A 22,580-nucleotide genomic window follows, 5' to 3' on the forward strand; every position below is an offset into this window, starting at 1 on the left:
CCCTTCAGACACCGCTAGCTCTTTCTGTGGATTCAATCTGCATCGTAGCTTTTGACTGGATTCGAGAATCCAATGCGGAGGGAGAAAGATGGCTCTGAATCCAGCGACGAGCCGCCGTATACCACCTGTCTCGGCCCCGCAAACACTGTATTGGTCCAACCAGGCTACACCGATTTACTGCCTTTTTATCTGCAGCAACTAGCTGTTAATCTGAAAAGAAGCGATCTGAGGGTGTTTCCTGTCTGGAGACGAACATGGGTGAGCCGCGGAAGCCATGTGCACTGCTTATCTGACTCTTCGTTATAACGTGTTTACTGCTGCATCGCCTTCTTCCCTTCTCAGCTTCTCTTCTCTTCGTATGGCTGCCTGCGCTCTTCGCCGCCTCCTGCTGGTGGAGGTGGCGCTCCTCCTCCTCCTCCCCTCCGCCTCCGCCGTCGAGACTGACCCCGGGGACCTGGCGGCCATGCGCGCCGGTCTCCCTTGCGCTCGGCGTCGACCGCTCACCTTCGCTCTCCTGGCCACCGTCCGCCGACCCTTGCTCATCTTGGCAGGGCGTCTCCTGCTCCGGAGACGGCCGAATTGTTGCCGTCCAGGCCGGAAACCGCGGCCTCTCTGGCTCCCTCTCCCCTTCCGTTCAGAACCTCACCGCTCTCGTCCGCCTTGAGCTCCAGATCAACCACCTCGATGGTCCCCTACCCTCCCTCGCCGGCCTTGCCTCCCTGCAGGTCCTCCTCCTTCACGGAAACAATTTCTCCTCCATCCCGACTTCCTTCTTCTCCGGCCTCTCCTCACTGCAGTCTGCCTACCTCGACGACAACCCCCTGTCGCGCTGGCAAATCCCCGAGTCGCTTCGCGACGCTGCACCTCTCGTCAATTTCTCCGCCAACTCCGCTGGCGTCTTCGGCTCCCTCCCCGCCTTCTTCGCCACCGCCTTCCCCGACCTCGACCACCTCAGCCTCGCCTTCAACCACTTGTCCGGCCCTGTCCCTGGCGCCTTCGCCGCCGCCCCAATCCGCTCACTCTGGCTCAACAACCAGCAGGGAAACACCCGCCTCTCCGGCGGCATTGTCTTTATCGAGAGTATGACCGCCCTCGAGGAGCTCTGGCTTCACTCCAACGACTTCTCCGGGCCGTTGCCGGACTTCTCCCAGCTCACTGCACTCCGCGACCTCCAACTCCGCGACAACCGCCTCACTGGTATCGTCCCCAAATCCTTGACCCAGCTCCCGTCGCTCAGCAAAGTAACCCTCACCAACAATCTCCTCCAGGGGCCAGTGCCGGAGTTCCTTCCCTCTGTCAAGGAAGTGGAAATCGATCCAAAAGGTGAGAGCTTTTGCCTTCCCGCTCCTGGCGAATGCGATCCCCGCGTCAATTCTTTGCTCTCCGTTGCCAAAGGATTTGGCTACCCCGCTCGATTCGCCGAGAACTGGAAGGGGAACAGCCCCTGCGGATGGTTGGGGATTAACTGCGACGACAATGGCAACATTACTGTGATCAGCTTCCAGAGGATGGGTCTCAATGGCACGATATCGCCGGAGTTTGGATCGATCACCTCTTTGCAGAAATTGTTCTTGTCAAACAATAATCTCACTGGGACAATTCCAGATACGCTTGCAAAGTTGCCATCTTTGAAGGAATTGGATGTGTCAAACAACTCATTATGGGGACAAGTCCCAACCTTTAGCAAGAACATCTTGGTAAACACCGCCGGGAACCAAAATATAGGGAAGAATGCGATCAATGGTTCCCCTGCTTCTAGCTCGGCCTCTCCCGCAGATGGCAGCCATTCTAGTTCTGACAGATCAACTGATGCAAATAACCAAAGTAGCAGGAAATCTTCCCATGTTCGAGGAGGCGTAATCGCCGGTTCGGTGATAGCCGTGGTGCTGGGAATTGGTATCCTTGGGCTGTTGGCTATCTGCTACCACAAGAGAAAGCAGCAAAATTTCGGTAGAGTTCAAAGCCCTAACACAACTGTGATACACCCACGGCATTCGGGATCCGACCCAGACATGATCAAGATCGGCGTCGCAGGATCCAGCGTGAACGGCGGCACAGCTGCAAGCGAGACCATTAGCCGGACGAGCAGTGGCCCAAGCGACGCCCATGTCGTCGAGTCCGGCAACATGGTGATCTCCATCCAAGTCCTTCGGAACGTGACCGACAATTTCAGAGAGGAGAATGTCCTCGGTCGCGGGGGATTCGGAACGGTGTACAAGGGCGAGTTGCATGATGGAACAAAGATCGCAGTTAAAAGGATGGAGTCGGGCGCAATGGGGACGAAGGGCTTGAATGAATTCCAATCTGAAATTGCAGTGCTCACCAAGGTCAGGCATCGGAATTTGGTTTCCCTGCTCGGATATTGCTTGGACGGCAACGAGAGGCTCTTGGTCTACGAGTACATGCCGCAGGGGACTCTAAGCCAGCATCTTTTTGACTGGAAGGAAGAAGGGTTGAAGCCCATGGAATGGAAGAAGAGGTTAGGCATCGCACTGGATGTGGCACGGGGCGTCGAGTATTTGCACAGTTTAGCACAGCAGAGCTTCATCCACAGGGATCTGAAGCCTTCTAACATTCTCCTCGGGGATGACATGAAGGCCAAGGTTGCTGACTTTGGCCTTGTTCGACTTGCTCCGGAGGGGAAAGGCTGCTTTGTAGAGACAAGATTGGCAGGGACTTTCGGCTATCTAGCACCAGAATATGCAGGTAATCTAGATTAGATTTGCATGATGCTTTAGATTGCTGGTTCTCATCTGTTCTTCTGAATCTATTGCAGTTACAGGGCGGGTGACCACAAAAGTCGACGTATTTAGTTTTGGAGTAATTCTGATGGAGTTGATCACCGGCCGGAAGGCTCTGGATGAGACCCAGCCGGAGGAGAGTATGCACCTGGTGACATGGTTCCGGAGGATACTGCTCGACAAGGATGCATTCCCTAAGGCCATTGATCAGACGATCGACCTGGACGAGGAGACCTCAGCTAGTATCAGCACGGTCGCGGAGCTCGCCGGCCACTGCTGCGCCAGGGAGCCTCACCAGAGGCCAGACATGGGTCATGCAGTCAATGTCCTCTCTTCGTTGGCGGAGCTTTGGAAGCCCTCCGATCCCGACTCGGAGGAGAGCTACGGCATCGACCTCAACATGACACTGCCCCAAGCACTGAAGAAATGGCAGGCGTTTGAGGATCGCAGTTACTTGAACGGAGCCACGAGCTCCTTCCTCGCGAGCTTGGATAACACTCGCACTAGCATTCCGACGAGGCCGCCAGGATTTGCAGATTCTTTTACGTCTGCCGATGGAAGATGATCGTCTTCACTGAGCTTTGATCATTCTCCTTTTTTGGTTCTTGTAAGTTGATTTGTAGTCGAACCACTTGAAGCTATGACTGTTAGGATTGAGTTGCCTTGTAACATTTGCTACTTCTCTAATCAAACATGTATGTTTTGCTTACTGATGCGGAGAGTCCAGGTGGACGACGTGGCTCCTCTGAAAGTCTTCCTATGGTCAAAGTCGGGGCCAAGGTGTCGCTCGCGGCTTTCGCCTCGTTTCGGCCCGTAGCTTTCATCTCGTCCCGGCTTGCTGCTAGCCTCTCATCTCGTCTCGGCTATCAAGCCTCTCTCTCGTGTCTCGGCTAGCAAGTCCTCTCAGCAGTTGAAGGCTCTCGTCTCGGCTATCAATCCCTCTCGTCTCGTCCCGGCTATCAAGCCCTCTCGGCGGTTGAAGCCTTTCGTCTCAGTTATCAATCCCTCTCGTCTTGTCTCGGCTATCAAGCCTCTCGTCTCGGCTAGCTAGCAATCCCTCCCCATGGATGAATCCTCTTGTCTCAGCTCTCATCAGATAACCTCGCCTCGGTTATCTCCTCCAAGTCAACTTCACTCCTATACATGCGAACTTAGCCACTCCACCTCTACCGGGCTAAGTCGTAGCCTCAACTCGGACTCCCTGACATCCGCCTTAGGCGTTGTTGTTGGAAGAAGGATGTGTCAATAGATAACATAAGTATGGTGCCCCTGACATCTGTCCTTTCCATGCCACCGCATTAAAGGCGCATCAAGTTGTTATACGTGGCCTCCTCCTTTAACCTTGCGACCTACACGTACTACCAAAAGGAAGATATGGGGATTAGACTTGATCCTCACTTAGAGGCCTCCCCTATGCGCGTAGCCAAAGGTAGAGGGGACAGAATGAAGGTCCTTCCGGTAACTGTGTAGCGTCCCGAGGCGTGCAGGCGCCGACCTTATGTACGAAATCCTAAGGTTGATTATAAAGGAGTAACTCACCACCATGCAAGAAGTCTGTTTCCTGAAACTCTCTCACTACTGTTCTTACTTGTTCTTGATTTCCTGTTTCTCATCGGAACCCTAACTTGAACATCGGAGTAGTTTACCAGGACTTTTCGTTGTCAATCTAACCTCTCTTGTAAGTGTATTTTAGGCTAAATCTCTACAGGAGTCTCTCGTCTGGCTCGGCCACAGGATTATTTTCGTCGGACGATTCGTTGACTAGTGACTTGACCATTTGCGGTATTTAGCCGGAACACTTACAAACTTGCTTAAGAGGCCGATCGCCCTAGCCCATGCCGGAGTTCTTCGCCTATTAGGGTATTCCGGCCGTGGCAGTACCGTCGGAGCTCTATTGAAGCAGATTGCAGTCTGCTCCTCCCCGCTCGACGGAGCTTAAGCTTGCACCCACGGCAGTCTGCAGCCTGCTCGAATGGATGCGTGACCTATATACATGCTTGATAAAATGCCTCTGTGAACGGACAACTAGAGGAAGCACGGGGCGCCTTTGACCGGATGGAGAAGAAAGGCTGTTCGCCAAAGCAAACCACAGCTCGGACTCTGGTCGATGGCTTTTGTGCCCAGGAACATCTCCGCGGAGCTCTGGAATGGCATGCAATTCTTTGATGAGGGAGCTCTGTGGAGCATAAACTGGCTTCTGCAGAGGAAGAAGAAGGTATTTGCCATGAAGGGCATTTGGTGGAGACGATCTGCAGGAAGATTGTGCTGATGATGATGATCGGTGAGCATGCTCTGACATCACAGATCATGAAACTGAAACAGCCACAAGATGATGCTGCAATGCAAAAATCAAAAAGGAATTTCTTATCGTCTTTTTCATTAAAAATCAATTTTTTTAAAATAAAATAAAATAAACAGTGAGTGCCCTATCGTATTTCTCAACCTATTATTTTTTTAAAAAATAAAAGGACGATCTAAATTATATAAATGAGAACATCTTTTTCAAAAATAAAAAGAAAAAATAAAAGGCAGCCCACTCAATACTTTACCCGGAGAATATTTTATTTTCAATATTATATGTTATAGTTACGACTAATTATTATAATATTATAATATATATAAATTATTTAATAATTACTATAACATATAATATAATATTATTATAATATTTTAATAGCTATTTAATAATTTTTTACACACCATGATAATGATTAGATAGTCGTTATAATTATTTTTTTAATGATTTTAAATAATTTTAATTAGAATGATAAAAAATTTTACTATTTAAAATTTAAGATTTTAAATTTAATTAATTTTGATTAATTTAAATTAATTTAATATAATAGTGATTTATACCTAAGTAATTTTAATTAAAATAAAATAGTAGCTATTACATAATTATATCTTAAATCTTAAATTTTAAATTTTAAAAAATATTATTATATTAAAATAATTTTTATCAATTTAATTAAAATTATTTTAAAATAATTATAATGACTACTTAATATTATAATAAATAAAATAACTTTTATTCATTATAATAATTAATCTTAACTACTTCAATAAATAGCTACTCTATGTTATAATAATTATCGATAATAATTATTATAATAATACTATTAAATAAGAGATATTTTAAAAATAAAATATTTTTTCTATTTTTTAAATATGTACCTAATTTTTTTTTAATAAATTCCACCATTACTGTCAGCCAACACCATTCACGTGAGTTTCCAACTACTCCATCAGCTAAAGACAACACTCCTCTCAGCAGTCATCTTCCACAATACGTCTGGCACCTGTACAATACGTCAGGCATCATCTCCTTCCAACTTTTCTCGTGAATGCATCCACCTTTTTCAACCTCGAGGTAGTATCCCTGTTTAGCCGGCAACAATCCACTTGCCAACGAGATAAGGATTTAGATAATCCACTCCCACAATCCACACCAACAATGTCGTTAGGTCATATCTTATTCTATTCCTTCAAGAAACCCCAGCTAGTGGAGCTACCCACTCAACTGCATGTGTCAGTGCGCATTCTCTCTCTCTCTTTCTCTGTAACATGTTTACTGAATCACGCAAAGTTTTGTACTTTAGTTTATGTATTCATTCTCAGTGTTCATGTCCAATCACAATTCCACTTTTACAACAGCTTTGTAGATTATGACGTAGCTGGGTAGAGACTCTTGGCCGCACTCCACTTGTGAAGAACTCGGCCAAACACATCGTAGAACGACAAATCAGCAGCTGACCTGGTGAGCTGCAGGGCCATGAAGCCTTGCCCGTCGTAGAAGAATCGAAGCTTGTCTGAGTTTGGAGTGAAAACGCCCCTCCATGCCTTGGAGCCACCTCCACTAGTGAGATACTGAATGGGACTGCCAAGAACAAGAGCAGATGAAGTCTGAATATCTTCCAAAGCGTGCAGTAATTAGCTGGTGAATATCTTTTACCTGTCTTTGCTGCTGATATGCTCCAGGCAATGGTCATGGCCATTGACGTACAAATCTACGCCATTGGACTTGAGAACAGGGAGCAGTAGAGCTATAAGTTCAGGCGTGTCTCCGTGTTCACTGACACTCCTCATCGTGTGGTGCCCAATAACAATCTTCCATGGCGCTGTGGATTCTTGCAGTGCTGCAGCCAAGTCCTTGCGACACAACCGAAGGTCCGATCTCAGTTCTTAATTCATCGCAAAAACAAACAGAAAAACAAATCAGAGAAAATGGTCGCTCGCAATGGAGATGTGCAAACCTTCAGTAGAGTTGAAATGTAAGCGCCGCGAGGTGCGACTCCTCTCCAGTCATAGTTATGTTCCGTTGAGTTGGCCCAGTAAGATTTCTGAAATGGAGTTGTGTCCACGAAGAAGAAGTCCACGATCTCTGTGAAGAGAAAGAGGATCAAAAGGAAAGACCTTTTTTTCTTAGCAATTTGTGATACAAAACCATGTTTAATAAGAGTCTCGCCTGCATTCAGAACGAAGCTTCTCAAGCAAAGCCATCTGCTGTCTATGCTACGAAGAACAGGACTCAGTTGTGCTAACGCATTGCCTCTGTAGTCGTGGTTACCCAGAACTGGCAACAAGGGGGTCGGGCAATCAGATCAAACGATCGATGGACGAAATTAGCAAGCAAAGAAGATCAAACGATTGATGGATTTGATGAACTTACCACTGTACCACTGCTTTTGCAGACTCTTTGCGGTGTAAACGTTGGTGAATGACTCCTCGAATTGCTTGTCGTCGACGCCGGTGAGGCCGTCCTCGTAGAAGTTGTCTCCGGTAGATATCACAAAATCGATGTCCAGATGCTCTCCAATCCTCCCCATCTAGCATATTATTAGCAATCAATATTTCTTCTTGCAAAATACAAACTTCTCTCTTTATTTGGGATTAAAGAAAAAGTTTTCTTGCTTTCTTTTTTCATCCCGAGAGGCTTCTCCCTCAAAAACTGCATCAGAAGCATATTCTCATTTGAGACATGAAAGGGGCGCTGGAACAAGCTGCATGTTCCCACATCCCAAAGATAGCACACAGTTGCAAGATTCCACTCGGAATTTTAAAAAAGCGATCATTGTGCTCAATTTCTTCGCAACCAAAAAAAAATAGAAACGAAGTTGCATCCTTTTTGCTGAAAGATGATCGTTTGGTCGGAGAAATCTTTGCAGAGATCGAAGAGGAGAACGAAGGAGAGAGGTCTACCTGAGTCGCCACTTCCGATTGATTGAACAGCCCATTCCTTCCCCAATCTCCGACGACCAATAGACTCAGCGACCCGTCGGGCTTGGGCGAGCGCTCGAACCGCTGCAACATGGCGTAGCAAGGTACGAGCGCCGGCGCCATCGCCGCCGCGAGGAGCACGACGGTCAGCGCCGCGCTCTGGATCTCGACGAATGCCATGCCTGATGATGCCTCAAGCAAGTTACGACTTCCAAGGCGCCACCAAAGATCGGAGACTGGTCGCTGGGATTAAGGCGGAAGGGTAGGAGCGAGCTTTATAGACGATCATGGCGTAAGGAGAACAAACACGAGGGACGGCGAACAGGGACCTACGAGAGGGACCATACATAAAATCTAGGAAACTATATGGACTAACGCGAAAAATACTCGGAAAACCACCAACAGGCGTAGGCAACCTAACTAGGGACCTATCCTTAATTAGTAAAGATATTTGTCTTCAAGCTCAAAATATCAAAAACTTCCACTTTTGTAAGGTTCTCTAAGAAGCAACAACCAGTACGTTTTCCAGCTAGAATCATCTACCCTCTGGTCTACCCAACGAGTACCTACCAGCCCCACACCAAGACTCGAATTGAGCGAAAGGTACAATATTGGTCCGCCCGCGCTCGTAGCGTCGCGTCGTATCAGGATAAGCAGAGGAGGAATATTCCTGGAATATTTGGGCATAACTAAAAACGCATTCTTCGGCCAATGAAAATATAACAAATTATAAATAATTATCATTTTAGTCAAACAAAAAATATATATCCTTTAGTCAACGGTGAAGCAAATAAGTGGAACAACTGAGATCGAAAGTCAACGACAAAAAGAACAAAAAAACAGAGGCCCAAGCTGAATTGATGATGAATAGTGAAGTTGGGATGAACTTGAAGAACAGAAGCAAATAGCAAATCGAATTAGGAGTCTGAGTGGAAGGCATAGATTGAAGGTATTGGAATGGGATGGATGGTTGATGATGTTCTTTCCATGGATTCAGAGTTGTTTAAGCAAGACGAAACTTGAGCATCTACAAACAAGACGAATAACAGTTTTCAGTATCTAGCAGTCGACTGATGTTCATGTTCGCTACAGATGTCGACTGAAGGAAGCACTTCAAACAAAGGTACTACCAAAAGCCAAGGATGAATTGCCAGGAAAACACCATGACAGACAGCAAAATGCAACACCTCCTTACTGCCCCGAGTCTTATCATGCTGCTTCCGCCTTACGTGGTCACTCCAAACTCGAGCGGAAGTTGGATGCTTGGAAGCCAAAGTGTTTCCGTTCCGCTACCTTGCCTCCGTTTGTCGAAACAGCTCTCATGTCGGAGCTCCCCGAACCAGAGAGACCTTGGCAGACTGACATTGCTGAAGGTTGGGTCTGCTGCTGCTGCTGTTGTTGTTCTAGTTGCTTTGTGTTGAGGAATCTTCCACCGGAACCCCTTGCTCGCTTCATCGCGTGGAGATGACGAGACTCGTGAAGATATGGCTGTGAAGTTACACGAGCGAAGGCACGTTAATAGCCTAACTCGAACAATTAGCTCTTCTTTATTCGTACCTTTCTGCTCTTTGTGAGTTTGTTTTCAGCCTCCAACTTCGCGCGCAGCTGCCTTCTTCGTAGAATTGCAGCATATTGTTTTGCATTGACATAAATAGGTCCTTCGGCTGCGGGTTGAAGAGGCAGTGGCATGCGAGAAGCAGAAGATGTTCCCGCGATTTGCGGATGGATCTGTAGGTAGAGTAGCACAATAGAGTATGACAAGCGACATGATCTAACTGGAAATTTGTTCCTCAAAACTAATGAATTCGCGGAAGAAATGAAACAAATCTTAATGACTTGAGATCGAACAAAATGAAAAACCAATCTTAATGTACTTCACAGACAACGGTAAGCTTGACGACCGAGTGAAAATCGATGCCCAACCCTTAAGTGAAACCTTTGGCCACCAAGCTGTAGCCTTGTACCGATTAATGGTCTCATAAAGTCTTCACTTTACCTTGTAAATCCATCTATGACCAACTACCATACAAATACATTGTTAACATCGAATTGTTATTTGAGAGGATATGAATCTGTATTTATCAAAATGATCAACAAAAAAATGCAGTATTTAAAGAGATCAAAGGAGGTAATTGGAGCAAGACCCCAAACATTGCAAGGATAAGAGTTAGCATTTGAGAAGAAACAATATGTGCTAGGTTGTCTTATTGGCTGTCCTAATTGTCGATGTCAAAGCGTGATGGTGGAACGAAATGAAACATTGCAAGTGGATGTGTGTCGAGGACTCGAGGCTGAGGTTAAGAGGTAGCGAGTACTCGGATAGGAATTAAAATAGTCACTCAGAGATTTCCTTTACTCTAGCCATGGATAAGTGTCGCCCCCTTGTTCAAATCCTTCACCATAAAAGAAGAACGAAAGAATTCAATAGAATTGCGCCCAAAGAAGATTCAATAAGAAAAAAGGTTTCTTGAATGATGCGTATCGTGTGATCTAACCTATATGGGTGAAGGGGATGTTGTTACAATCGTCGACAAGAACATCATCACCACCTATATATTCTGAATGCAACACGAACATCATCACGCTGATATATTTTGAACAAATGGAGAAATTTGGTACATCTGAAGCGATGTGGTGGGAGCTCTGGAATCCATAAGCCAATTGTCAGACAACATGGATGAGGATCGGTTGGGGAGGTGAGCTTGGATTCAGACATCATATATGACTTGCAGACCTTGGCCGAATGTCTAAACTTATCATAAATTTGACAGTAAACTTGCCTCACTAGACTTTGGTGCAGGTGAGCACCAATTAGGAAATGCTAATTAGAGTTAAAGGCACCTCTATTGCTGTAGTGGCTGCCATATTGGCTACTAAAACTCGGTCCCTCCCCACCTTGGAAGAATTTATTCTCGTTTGTATTATTGTTGTTGATGGTGCGTCCCTTGGATCAATAGTTGTTCTCCCACCTTGGAAGAATTTATTCGTGTTTGTATTATTGTTGCAAGTGCCTCCCATGGATCAATAGTTGTTGGCACATTGGTTATATTGGGTGGTGATAGCGGGTAGCTCCTTGTTGGCTTCACACTTTAAGAAGATTTCATGACCAACAAGCTTATCGACCAACTCTTTGTATATTATGACGGTGTCCAAGCCCAGTGACAACTCAAGTTCATCGTCAACAAGAGGTTATCTCCCTCAAGCTAATACTAGTTCATCTCTCTTAGAGATTCTTCGCTGACTTGTTCTCTTTAACAGTTTGGTCTAGAATTGCTCAAAGACAATGGATTATATTCCTCGATTTGTTGGCCTACGTTGCGAGGAGAGGCTATTTAAGCATGCTTAACAATGTGAGCAACGATGACATCAACTGACGTCATGATAGCATTTCAACGAAGACTATCTTGCCTTGCCCAAAGTTTGATTTCACAGGTCATGGATATGAATTATCAACATAGCTCGTCAAGTCATATTCTTGGAGCAAGGTAAGAATACTCTAAACTGGATATGTTCTACTGCTCGAGAATTTAAAAAGAATTAGAGAGGCTACATGGAAAATTATCATGGGTGTCTTGAGGATTGGATACGATTGGTGGAAGAGTGGTGGTTTGGGATTAGACTGTGAAGGGTTAGGCGATGAATGCCCACTAGAAATGACTTATGCTCATTGGAGGTTTTGTAACTGATGCCAATTTATTCTTATCTTTATTACTCACAAGATGACAATCAAGACTTCAATTTCAAGAGTGGTACAGATGTGGCTGACGCGATGTCAAGCAAGGGAGATTACAATGCGGACGATGAGACAAATGTATCCAATGAAGAAGAAATTATAGACGTGAACAAACAAAAATAGTAATATCACTCTCTAAAAAAGGTGAAGCATGCTAAAAAAAATTCATATGAAATCATAGAAATGGAGTGAAACAGTTAAGAATATTGTGCTCTTAGTATAATTACCATAGCCGGCGGTCCACAAACAGCAAGGATGCCACCTAAGTATGGGTCAGCATAAGGATACGCCACATGAGCCTGAAGTTGACAAAACAAATAACCAAATATTGTAATTTTAGAAGCATAATAGAAAGTTTGAGAATCAAAAGTACTGTATTGACTTACAAAAGATTGGCTATAGTCCATCTTCATAGGTGCAAATGAAACTTCTGAACTCCCCAAACATAAAACTGGTTTCGTAGGACTATCATCGGGTTTTCTATATGTATTATCAGCACCTTAGGAAGGTCAAGTAGAGATTAGAAGGCATGTACTACAGCGAGAAAAAAAATTAACAAAAAAGATAGCAAGCAATCATCTCTATGTTCACAATGTAATACAGTAATGAGTTTAGAACAATACATACAAGCATCTGTTTATTTATACATTTGGACTTTTTTAAAACAGCATAAATTAGACATGTTTTGGTTCAAATTAAACATTTAGCAAGCTGTGCAGCTTGAACATCATAAACAAAGGAATCGATAATAAGATCATACAGTAACCCAATAAAAAAGCTCTCAGGCATATAAACTAGAATAAGAGTTGCCATTTGGATCATTGGTAAAGATAGAGTTCAATTCCATTCCACAGAAAATACACTCTTCCTCTAGAAATTAATTTTTCAAAAAAAGTGAAAACAGAGTTCAAATATCATTAACCATAGGCTATCGAACAATGTGTTTGCTTAGGAGGTGTAGCAAACAACTTTACTGCAGTGGTATAAAGGAACATGACAATAAGAGACCCGACAATTCAACATTTTGAATAGTTCGATAATACCAGATTGCATAGGAATATATTGCTGATGAACATTGTCTTCACTCATCTCAGATACTTCTCGATGGGATTGACCACTAGAGTGAGTTGAAGAGTCATGGTCGGACATTGTATGGCTTAATTGTGTTTCCCCGTTACCATCTTTTGCTAAGTAGTCCATATTCATATTCAAGTCTTTGGAATAAGATGACTGCAAAATGTTCGCACTACTAGCATTCCACCAGGTGGGATTGCTCACAAAAGTAGATGATGAATAGAGAGAATTACTGTCTGAACCCTTTTTTCCAACAACCTGCATTTCTGCAGACTTTGCATCAAGATGCATAACTCGATTTCCACAGAGTGCAACTGAGCACAAGTGAAGTCTCTCTTATTGATAAGAGATCAACTAGTATCGATAAGGAACATATACAACTACCAATATGTGAAAGCGAGACAGGATCACCTGAAATAATAAATGTATCATTTTAGTAACACAAATTATTATCAACAATATCTGCAAAACTGTAAATGTATAACAGTGAGCTATTAGAGAAATTTAGCAACTAAATTCTCCTTTACACACATAACGGTAAAATGACTCGACTAACTTAGCAAAATTTCATAGCATAAACGTCTTGCCAAATGATAATATCGGCTTCTCAGATTGGTACAGTATTTGTCAGTAGATTAACTCTTATTTTCTTTGACTACCTTGAGCTTATGGTCACAGGAGCTCGACCAACCAACAAACAAGAAGGGAAAAATTTATCGAATCCAGATAATTTCATTTTACAACATGAGAATCAAAAGAAAAAGAGAAAGAAAATTTTTGTTTATCCTAGCAATTTTCACCAACATGCCAAGGCAAGTATCGAGATCTTTCATGAGAATGCATTTTATATACATGAGACTTTCTCATGAAACACCTTACTCTTCTCCACATGCAGTATTTCCCTAGCATAGTGAGGGTTTTTGGGAAACAAAAGTGTGGCTTACTCAGAAACTAGCACTAGCATATCATCCCACCCAAAGGGAGTCGAGATTGGAAATTGTTCTAATCTCACTCACTTTGCAATACAGGCTGACACAAGATTACTTCAACAAACTTCTGTTCATGGATTCAAGGGTCTTGATCTCTAAAAAGTTGACCATAACCACATGTTCTAACTGCTCAAGTATCTGACTGAGATAGTAAGATGCATGTCAAGAATTGCATATTTATGTAATCCTCTTCAGAATAATAAAGTCAATGTGCCAAACTCTGATGCATCACTGCAAATGGATGATACCTAACAGATTCATACCCTGAGAAAATAAATAATCTGACCATACTCGCAAATGTAATCTTCAGTTTTCCTACTAAACAAAGGGAAACAAAAACAAAAGTATAACAGCTTGAATCCAGGTGATGAACGATAAATAGCCAATAGTTTTCCACCCAAAATCCCCAAACCAACTCTTTAAAAGATAAGAGGTCAAATGAACTAAAAACAAAACAAATCAAGTAATCGATGCCCCAGAAAAGAGCAGAAACACCCATCAAAATCGTCTCTCCCCCAATAGCCCGCAACTAAATGGCAAGCACCCTTGAAAAACAACAAGTTTCACCCGATCCAGTAAGAACTACGAAAACGAAACAAATTTCCTTTTTCTCCAAATATCTCCCACAAATCAAAACCCCCACTTCCAAAAAACAAGCAAATCGACAACAAGATCCCGAGAATCAGAGAAAATTAAGCCAAGAAGCAGCAGGAAAGTGGATGCATGCAAATATACTGAAGGATTTAAAGGAGAGAAAAAAAAAAAAGAGAGAGACTAGTCAGAACCAGATCATTGGCTTCAGAGAATAACCTTGGAGAAATCTTAAAGCCCCTCTCTGTCCTTCCACTTCCCAAGTCCCCCCCTTCCCTTTCCCCTTCTTCTTCTTCTCCCTCACCTTCTCCTTCTCTTCCCTAGTTATCCTCCTCGCCTCTCTCCTCGCATTTAAAAAATGTGCTGCCGAGTTTCACCTGCCAAATATGCAAGAACATCTCCCTCACTCTCAACCTTTCTTTATCCTTAAAAACAGTAACAAATAAATAAATTTCTCCCACTTCCATACATCGGCACCACACAGCAGCCGCCCCTCCCCCTTCTCTCGGCCCCCTTCTTTCCTCTAATAAATTATTGCCCCCGATGTCACAACCATCCTGACCAAATCGCCCCTAGCTTTTGCAGCTATTTCCCACCAGTGGCATGATCCGACAGCAGCCACCTGGGTGGCGGAGCGTGGCCGACGTCCCAACGCCCACAGTGCCGCCTGCCGTCATCGCCCGACCGCGGACCCACCGTTGGAATCGGATCCGAGGATCAATATTACGCCGTAATTGGTAGATCACGGGCGAGCGCTCGGTTAATAGATTTCGAGATAGATTTTGTGTGCCCGTCACGTGCTTGCATGCACGAGTGTCGAGCCGCTGCGTACGTGCTCCTCCGCCGTAACACGCGCCCTGCGCATCGCAAGAACGAGACAAAACAACACGAACGAGAGCCTGTGAAGCGGATTCCCAATTAAAAAGGTGTATTTTGGGAAGAAATCTATCGATGAAATTTAATTAAAGGGGACAAAAAGTACGCCGCATCTAGCTGCTTCTTCGGTCTATTTATAGCGCGGATTTATTGAAGATCCGGTTCACTTCAATCAACTTCGTAGTCACTATACTCGAATTGGAAGTTACGTTTTTACCCTTCTTGATATTTTAAAATTCCATTTATTTTTTCATATAAATTAAAAAGATAATTATTCATATATATATATATATATATTATGTATATTAACAATTCATCAAAAAACATTATTAATTATTGGACTTTGTTGAGATTAAAAAATTAATATTAATTTAAGAATTATATCTAAATAATATGAATTCTAATTGCGAAATTACTTTGTAAATATTATATCTAAGAAACAACTATTAATTATAGATAGAATTACGTTTGGAATTAAATATATTTTATAAAATGTTGAATTAAAACAATTAAGATATATAGAATGAAATTATATATATATATATAATAATTAATTTTTTATTACTCTTCTTCAATAAAAATTGAAATTCATCACCCCAACTACCTTACAATTATATGCAAGAAAGTAAATTGAAAAATTATAATGGATCACGATGAAAAATATTATTTTAATTTTGTTAAGATTCGATTTTTATCTATTTTAGTAATTTTGTTTCATTGTAATTAACATAATTATATCTTGAAAATAAATTTTTATTACTCAATTTAGTTAATTCCGTTATAATTTTCAAAGTAATCGAAATTTTCCTAAAGGAAGCATTCAAATCGGCCATGTTTTGATCGGCGTGCACAATTTTGCCCTAGCCCCCAATTGTTTCTACGGATCTGCTTTTCTTCCCCAAATAAAGAAAGGAGCCTCTCTCGCTTTTCTTATATTATTTTCCCGTTTTACTTCACTTCTCGCTCGATCCTCCCAATCCAATTTTATATGTGTGTATCGTAACTCCTGGATTCCTCGTTCTTGCTCGCTCGCTCGCTCGCTTCTGGGGAGGCAATGGACGGTGGATCGGCGGCGCAGTACAACCCGCGGACGGTGGAGGAGGTTTTCCGCGACTTCAAGGGCCGGCGAGCTGCTATGATCAAGGCCCTCACCACCGGTCGGCATCTCGTTCCCCTTCTCAAAATATGACCTTTTTTCTTGTCTACCCCTAAAAAGATCTTTTTTATTGCTATTTTCATCTTTGGTATAGTAAAGCTCTTTGATTTATTGTTACCTCTGTCGTCGAGAATTGAGTTGTTGACGGCTTTTTCTTTTGTTGTAGACGTCGAGGATTTTTACCTGCAGTGTGACCCTGGTGAGGATCTGCTCTGCCCTTTTTTTCTCAATTGGTTCTCTATGCGTGGCTTGCTGGTGCTGGAACTCGCAGTACTAAGTTTTTGTTGTTAAGTTCTCCGTGTATGTAGTTTTCACATTTGTCCTCGTTGACTAATTTGTAGGATGCTTCCTGCTGCCAAATATACTTACCTTCACTTCAAAAAGTTTGTAATGGAGGAATTATCTTTTTTCATGAGGAAAGAATTATTATAGTATTAAAAAGTCAAAATTAAAAAAATACAAAAGAAGAAATAAGTGATTCATAATCTCGTCCCTAAGAAACATCTTAGGATTGAGACTTGAACGAACTGGTATATATCCATCCATCCAAGTAAACAATAAGCTAGGTAGCTTAAACTTCATCCATCCTTTTTATATTAATATATTCTGATTAGTCCAACCTCATATTATCAGCCCATTCAAGTAAATGATGCCCTTGAGTTCTTTTTTGGAGAATAACGTTCTCTTGTTATAGTTGAGGGCAAAGACAGGGTGTTTGCCCATTCCTTTTTGGAGAAAGTCTTTTCTACCTTTTTCTTTGCCCATTGTGTGACTGTTGAGTGGATGCTGGGTGGATGTACGGCAAATTAGGTCTGGGTACTCTTCTTTTGCTTGATTGATAGGAAGGGCTAGTGGAGAAATAATACAAGATCAATAAAAGTTAATGGGGTTGAAGTTTTGACCAGATTTTACAACCATTGCTAAAAAATGGAATAAATGATCTTGGTCTCCTTAGAATTGGTTTAGGTTTACATAAGAGATGCAAAAAATTGGCATGTGAAAAAGGGGGAAAAAAGAAAACGAAAAAAGTATTTCCAAACTGCTCCATGTTTTTTTGTTTTGTCATTATTGCTACTACAATGATTCAGCATATGCTAACTTTTGTCTGAACATGTGCAGATTCATAATACTGACTGTGAATGCATTCCTCTGGACCTTTAAATGGAGATTCTATAATCTCCTTCTGATCATGTTGATTTGAAAATACACTTTTTTATAGTACACTATTCCTCTCTACTTTTTTTTGTTTGCCATGACAATTGCTTTGTTATTCAAAGAATTCTCTATGATTTTGCTGTTGTTGTTCCTAATTATTGTCAAGACACCACAAATACTTTTGAGTGGAACATCTGTTCCTCATTAAGTTTTTATTTTGCTATTCATATACTCTTATCTTATAACTATAGAATAAATTGTTATCTTGTACTTATTAACAATTTTATCTCATGTGCAGAGAAAGAAAATTTATGTCTCTATGGATTTCCCAATGAACACTGGGAAGTTAATTTACCTGCAGAAGAGGTGCCTCCAGAACTTCCTGAACCTGCTTTAGGAATTAACTTTGCTAGGGATGGAATGCAAGAAAAGGATTGGCTATCTTTGGTTGCTGTTCACAGTGATGCTTGGCTACTTGCTGTTGCTTTCTACTTTGGTGCTAGATTTGGATTTGATAAAATACAAAGGTAATTATTTTATGCTTTTGAGCAGAACTTTCTTACTGTGTTTTCTTAATTGGCTTAAATAACTAGTATATCTATTTTTTCTGTGGGCTTTCTTTTGTGTCATAATTAATTTCATTGAGTTTTACTGATGTGAGTCAGTATCTTCATTCCCAGATGTCTGGTTTCTGACGTTGTTGTTTCTATGAGCTACAGAGATGACTTCTTTAGTTCTCAAGCTAAATAAATTTCCTTTAATCCAGTTCTGAATGTTAACCTTTCTTTTTAAACAAACAATTTTTCTTTGTGTAAGTCAGTACTTTTAATCCTACATATCTGGTTTGTGACATTGATGCTTATATGAGCTACAAAGATGATCTCTAGTTCTTGTGGTGATAATGTTGGTTCTGGTTCAGTTCTGAATACTAATTATCGACTTCTTTATTATTATCTCCACTCAGTATCTATACATGGTGCAACTGACAATGGCTTTGTTTTGTTTGGATTTTGTGTATTAGTTTGTTAACTTGATTTTTCTTTTTTCACTGCTAGAATATGTTCTGTGTATTTCTTGTTGACTGGTTATACTTAATGGCAATTCAAATTATGGTTAGCAAACTCAGCTGATCCTGATATGGATTGACTGAGTTGGCTTGGGATTGGCAAATCCTGATCCTGAGTGATTTCTCTGGCACCACACCAAGCCTCTCGGAAATCTTGTATAATTGAGGGGAGATTAATGAAATTTCATATGTTGGGATTACTAGGCCAAACTACTACTTGAATGATTATTAGGACACTTACCTTCCTGGTAGGGCTTTAATAAGGGACAGTCCCTTTCTCAAAAGAAATAGAACTTATTACTATAATATGCACGGTGCCTATACGGCTATACTTTAGTCACTTTACATCCTATAAGCCCTGGTAGAACCTGAAACCAAAGAGTTCTTTTTCACTGTTGCTATTAGAACGATTATTAGGACACTTACCTTCCTGGTAGGGCTTTAATAAGGGACAGTTCCCTTTTCAAAAGAAATAGAACTTATTACTATAATATGCATGGCGCCCATACTTTAGTCACTCGACATCCTATAAGCCCTGGTAGAACCTGAAACCAAAGAGTTCTTTTTCACTGTTTGCCTAGATCCAAATTTCATTTAAATGTTCATGTATGAAATTTTTAGGTCTACCCGGTGGTTCAAATGTGAGTTTTTTGGGCGCTTCTTTCAGCGTTGCACGTTGCTTGATTTACCCAATTAAGCACGGATTTGAAAACCACTGACAAGGAAGGTAGGTTTTGTTTTTTAATGACACCTTTTGCTGGCAGTATTTCGACCAATTTTGCACAAGCCCAGATAAGGGAGTGACTAGTGGTAAACATTGTATTTCATATCAAATGATCCAGTAGATGTAATTCCTTTACCTCTTCTTTTTTTCGTTTTTGGTCAGAGGGAGGAGGTACTGGTCCTCTTTATTTAGTTGCCCAAAACAGTGTACATTAGTCTATCTACTCTAGTTACATTGGAGGACAGAATCTTGAATAGTGGTGATCACCATCTTCTTAATTCAACTTCAATGTGACTTTGCAAGGCCATCTGTTACGTTCGGCTCCCTGGGAATCTTTGCCCACCCAACCTTTTAGTCTCTCTGCAGCCAACTCTGATGCCGCCTCTGATATTACCACTTCATGCCTGGGTATATTACCTACCTCTCCCTTGAGGCATCTCAACGTCTCCTTGTTTTCCGCCTGGACAAGAATTGATCTCACACCTTGGACTGGGCAATCTCTAGATCTCATTGACTGTTGGATAGTTTCTGCTTCCAAAATAACCGAGCTATTGCTCACATCCATACGCACACACCAAATTGTCATCCCTCTAATTGTACCACCGACTCCAACTCTACCATGGGGTGGAGCTTCAGTGCTGCACCATCTTCAATGTATATTCATACTCCACCCCTCACCTTTGTTTGTTGCAGAATCCATTAGCACCTTGGAATGTCTTACCCCTTGTAGAATTTCACCAGATTCTGGATGAACTCATTGGCCTCTGGAAAATTGAGTCGAAGATCCACTTGCTTCTCCAGCTCTGCAGCTTCCAACATGTAATCAAGAACATCAGTCTCCATTCTCTATCGACTTTTCCCCTGCTCATGCCTGCCTACGGTCCCTTCCAACCACCATCTATGGTCCTTCTGCCTGAAGAAACTGCTACTCAGCAGCTGTTCCCAGACAAGTTTTGCGTGTATGCAGTCCCTCAAAACATGGAGGACATCTTCATCCTCTCATCAGCACAACCCTTGTGTTGGGAGATATAGCATCTACATCTCTCTACATTCGTTATTAACCTCCCATTGATGGTCATTCATAAGAAAGTTCTTAAGTGCTGAGGACCTGGGCATCTTGGCACCAGTTTTTACAGATCCCTTTCTGCACACAGCATGTCATCCACCTTTCTCTTTAGCCATTTGTATGCAGTCTTGACTGACTATGATCCATTACTTGAGTGTTTCCGAAGACATTGTTGTTCCCTGGCACTCTTGGGCTGGTACTTCTGCCAACCTCATTAGCACCGGGAAAGGCAATACTTCTTGAATTAAATTCCAGCTCCCGCGGTTCTCCAAAGCCATGTCTGCCACCTTGGAACTGCATCAATCACCTCGTGGCTCCCCCATCAGTTGGTCTGCTAGCCTCCCATCTTCCCGGCTCAGCTATCACACCAGAAGCGAGTTTTATGTCCATTGGCCAATTTCCAGATAAAGCCCTGCCACCCATAGGTGGCCCTTGATCTCTCAAAGTTATCATTTATTCCTGCCTCCATACTTCTCTTAGCACTCCACCCATAGGTAGCACAATATGCTCAACAGTGCCTTGTTATGTTCCTCATATTACCGTACTCCCAAGTTGCTGCTGTTCACATCCTCTTGCATTTTCTTGCTTCTAACCAAGTGCATCTTGCTCTTTCCCGTTGTTTCATTCCACACAAACCTTCTCTTCTCGCTTTCTCCAACTCACCACAGAGGATCTTTGGAGGCTTTTGCACTTGCATTTGGAAGGTTGCTGCGAACAAAGTTGCCTTGTCACTCTATCGGCGAAAGATAGTAACCTTGCGGCCCACTCAAAAAGTTTATTTTAACAACTATGAAAATAAGCCATTCCATACCCATGGCTCACTTCACTCGCTTGAGAGATTGGCTTGTTGACTAGATTAACCGCATTCTATTTGTTTTGGCGCATGAATTACAAGGAAGAATCTACTACCAAGTATTGGTTTTCATTTTTCTAATCAGCCATTATCTAACTTGTGAGTATTTCAAAGCACAAGGAAATATAACCAAATAATATGCATTCCATCATTAACCTAAACAATGTAGTCTGGATTAGATAATTGTTTACCTTGTTCCATGATACGAAGGACGAACTTAATTTCCACTGTATTTGCTATGTAAAACTCATGCTACCTTTGAAATTCTTCTAATTTCCTCACTTGAAGACTCTTTTATTCATCTTTCTTCCTGACGTACTTGAAGTCACTAGTTGCTGGATGCAGTTGTTCTACTGGGTGGCATCTCTAATAAATTTGTGGTGATTTTGGATACAGGAAGCGCCTCTTTGGTATGATCAACGATCTTCCCTCCGTATATGAAATTGTGAGTAGCAGGAGCAAGGTCAGGTCAACTGAAACAAACCATAGCAATAGCAAATCCAAGTCGAACTCGAGCATGGTTAGCTCACCTCACCTCTCTTTGCTAATCAGAGTTTCTTGATTTTAGCAGACAACTGTTTTCTCATCTTGGATGCATTATTAACTTACGATGCAAAATCTACGAGTAATTCCTTATGTTGTCGAAAATATGTAGCCTTCCTACTGATACAAACATCATGAATATCCTGCAAAGTTAATTTACTTATTAGACTTGTTTGTCCTTGTACTACTGGTGCAGCATGTATCGGAATCTCAGGCGAAGTTTCAGAAGGTGCAACCAAAGGAAGGGGACAACGAACTCGACGAGGAAGAAGACGATGAACACGGAGACACCCTCTGTGGAGCCTGCGGGGACAATTACGCATCCGATGAATTCTGGATCTGCTGCGATATCTGCGAGACATGGTTCCACGGCAAGTGTGTGAAAATCACACCAGCTAAAGCAGAGCACATCAAGCAGTACAAGTGCCCAACGTGCAGCAGCAAAAAGTCACGCCCATCCTAGTAGATGCTTGACGTTCCTTCGATATGCTCTCAATGTCGATAGCTACTCTAATCATAGAAATGTTACTGTCAATCTGCACCTTTAGCTAACTATCAGTTTGGCTTACAGATTTTACTTACTGTATTACTATCGTCGCTTGAGGTGCAGATTGAATCTTGTGGAGGGAGTTGACACTCTGCAAATTCTGCTAGCATGTTTGTAGATCCTGAAGATGTCATATAATGCCAAGACTCTGCATTTTGTTTGAAGATCTTGCGGTGTTATATATGCACATATCTTTGTAATCAAGTTGATTAACATTCTTATGAACATGTTATTGAGAAGGAAACTAGA

The 22,580-nt window shown here is 42.2% G+C and overlaps 4 protein-coding genes across 4 annotated transcripts; 2 read left to right on the forward strand and 2 right to left on the reverse strand.

The window, feature by feature from the left end:
- Positions 1–254: 254 nt before the first annotated feature.
- Positions 255–3,363, forward strand: LOC141844673 (receptor protein kinase TMK1-like). The gene is given in 4 exon segments (XM_074732673.1): positions 255–308; positions 311–472; positions 474–2,706; positions 2,777–3,363. Coding segments are annotated over 4 exon segments (2,979 nt in total). The 3' UTR covers positions 3,307–3,363.
- Positions 3,364–6,200: 2,837 nt separating this feature from the next.
- LOC141844674 (purple acid phosphatase 17-like) lies at positions 6,201–8,199 on the reverse strand. The gene is made up of 6 exons (XM_074732675.1): positions 7,941–8,199; positions 7,411–7,567; positions 7,207–7,314; positions 6,995–7,122; positions 6,694–6,890; positions 6,201–6,618 (listed from the first exon to the last, which is right to left on the reverse strand). Exons 1-6 carry the CDS (start codon positions 8,136–8,138, stop codon positions 6,405–6,407), a joined length of 1,002 nt encoding a protein of 333 aa, XP_074588776.1. The 5' UTR covers positions 8,139–8,199; the 3' UTR covers positions 6,201–6,404.
- A 676-nt stretch (positions 8,200–8,875) lies between these two features.
- On the reverse strand, positions 8,876–14,807 carry LOC141844675 (nuclear transcription factor Y subunit A-3-like). The gene is made up of 6 exons (XM_074732676.1): positions 14,565–14,807; positions 12,735–13,176; positions 12,078–12,190; positions 11,919–11,990; positions 9,516–9,686; positions 8,876–9,446 (listed from the first exon to the last, which is right to left on the reverse strand). The coding sequence occupies exons 2-6, from the start codon at positions 13,054–13,056 to the stop codon at positions 9,192–9,194; spliced, it is 933 nt and encodes a 310-aa protein (XP_074588777.1). The 5' UTR covers positions 13,057–13,176; positions 14,565–14,807; the 3' UTR covers positions 8,876–9,191.
- Positions 14,808–16,050: 1,243 nt separating this feature from the next.
- Positions 16,051–22,491, forward strand: LOC141844925 (PHD finger protein ALFIN-LIKE 3-like). Its single transcript, XM_074732904.1, has 5 exons — positions 16,051–16,378; positions 16,544–16,576; positions 17,831–18,059; positions 21,638–21,761; positions 21,981–22,491. Exons 1-5 carry the CDS (start codon positions 16,276–16,278, stop codon positions 22,245–22,247), a joined length of 756 nt encoding a protein of 251 aa, XP_074589005.1. The 5' UTR covers positions 16,051–16,275; the 3' UTR covers positions 22,248–22,491.
- Positions 22,492–22,580: the final 89 nt, after the last annotated feature.

This window comes from Curcuma longa, chromosome 14, assembly GCF_044706935.1.
Source record: "Curcuma longa cultivar G26 ecotype Majalengka, Jawa Barat chromosome 14, ITB_CL_G26_1.1, whole genome shotgun sequence".
Taxonomy (NCBI): Eukaryota; Viridiplantae; Streptophyta; class Magnoliopsida; order Zingiberales; family Zingiberaceae; genus Curcuma; species Curcuma longa.

Bases quoted from the DNA above. Each gene is read 5' to 3' on its own strand.
- LOC141844925 (XM_074732904.1), top strand. From the start codon at position 16,276: ATGGACGGTGGATCGGCGGCGCAGTACAACCCGCGGACGGTGGAGGAG. The intron at 16,577-17,830 runs GTGAGGATCTGC...TCTCATGTGCAG, and splicing joins TTACCTGCAGTGTGACCCTG to AGAAAGAAAATTTATGTCTC. The intron at 21,762-21,980 runs GTTAGCTCACCT...CTACTGGTGCAG, and splicing joins CCAAGTCGAACTCGAGCATG to CATGTATCGGAATCTCAGGC.
- LOC141844675 (XM_074732676.1), bottom strand. From the start codon at position 13,056: ATGCATCTTGATGCAAAGTCTGCAGAAATGCAGGTTGTTGGAAAAAAG. The intron at 12,191-12,734 runs GTATTATCGAAC...GACCTTCCTAAG, and splicing joins ATATATTCCTATGCAATCTG to GTGCTGATAATACATATAGA. The intron at 11,991-12,077 runs GTAAGTCAATAC...TGTCAACTTCAG, and splicing joins TGGACTATAGCCAATCTTTT to GCTCATGTGGCGTATCCTTA.
- LOC141844674 (XM_074732675.1), bottom strand. From the start codon at position 8,138: ATGGCATTCGTCGAGATCCAGAGCGCGGCGCTGACCGTCGTGCTCCTC. The intron at 7,315-7,410 runs GTAAGTTCATCA...CCTTGTTGCCAG, and splicing joins GCAAAAGCAGTGGTACAGTG to TTCTGGGTAACCACGACTAC. The intron at 7,123-7,206 runs GCGAGACTCTTA...TTCTCTTCACAG, and splicing joins AAGCTTCGTTCTGAATGCAG to AGATCGTGGACTTCTTCTTC.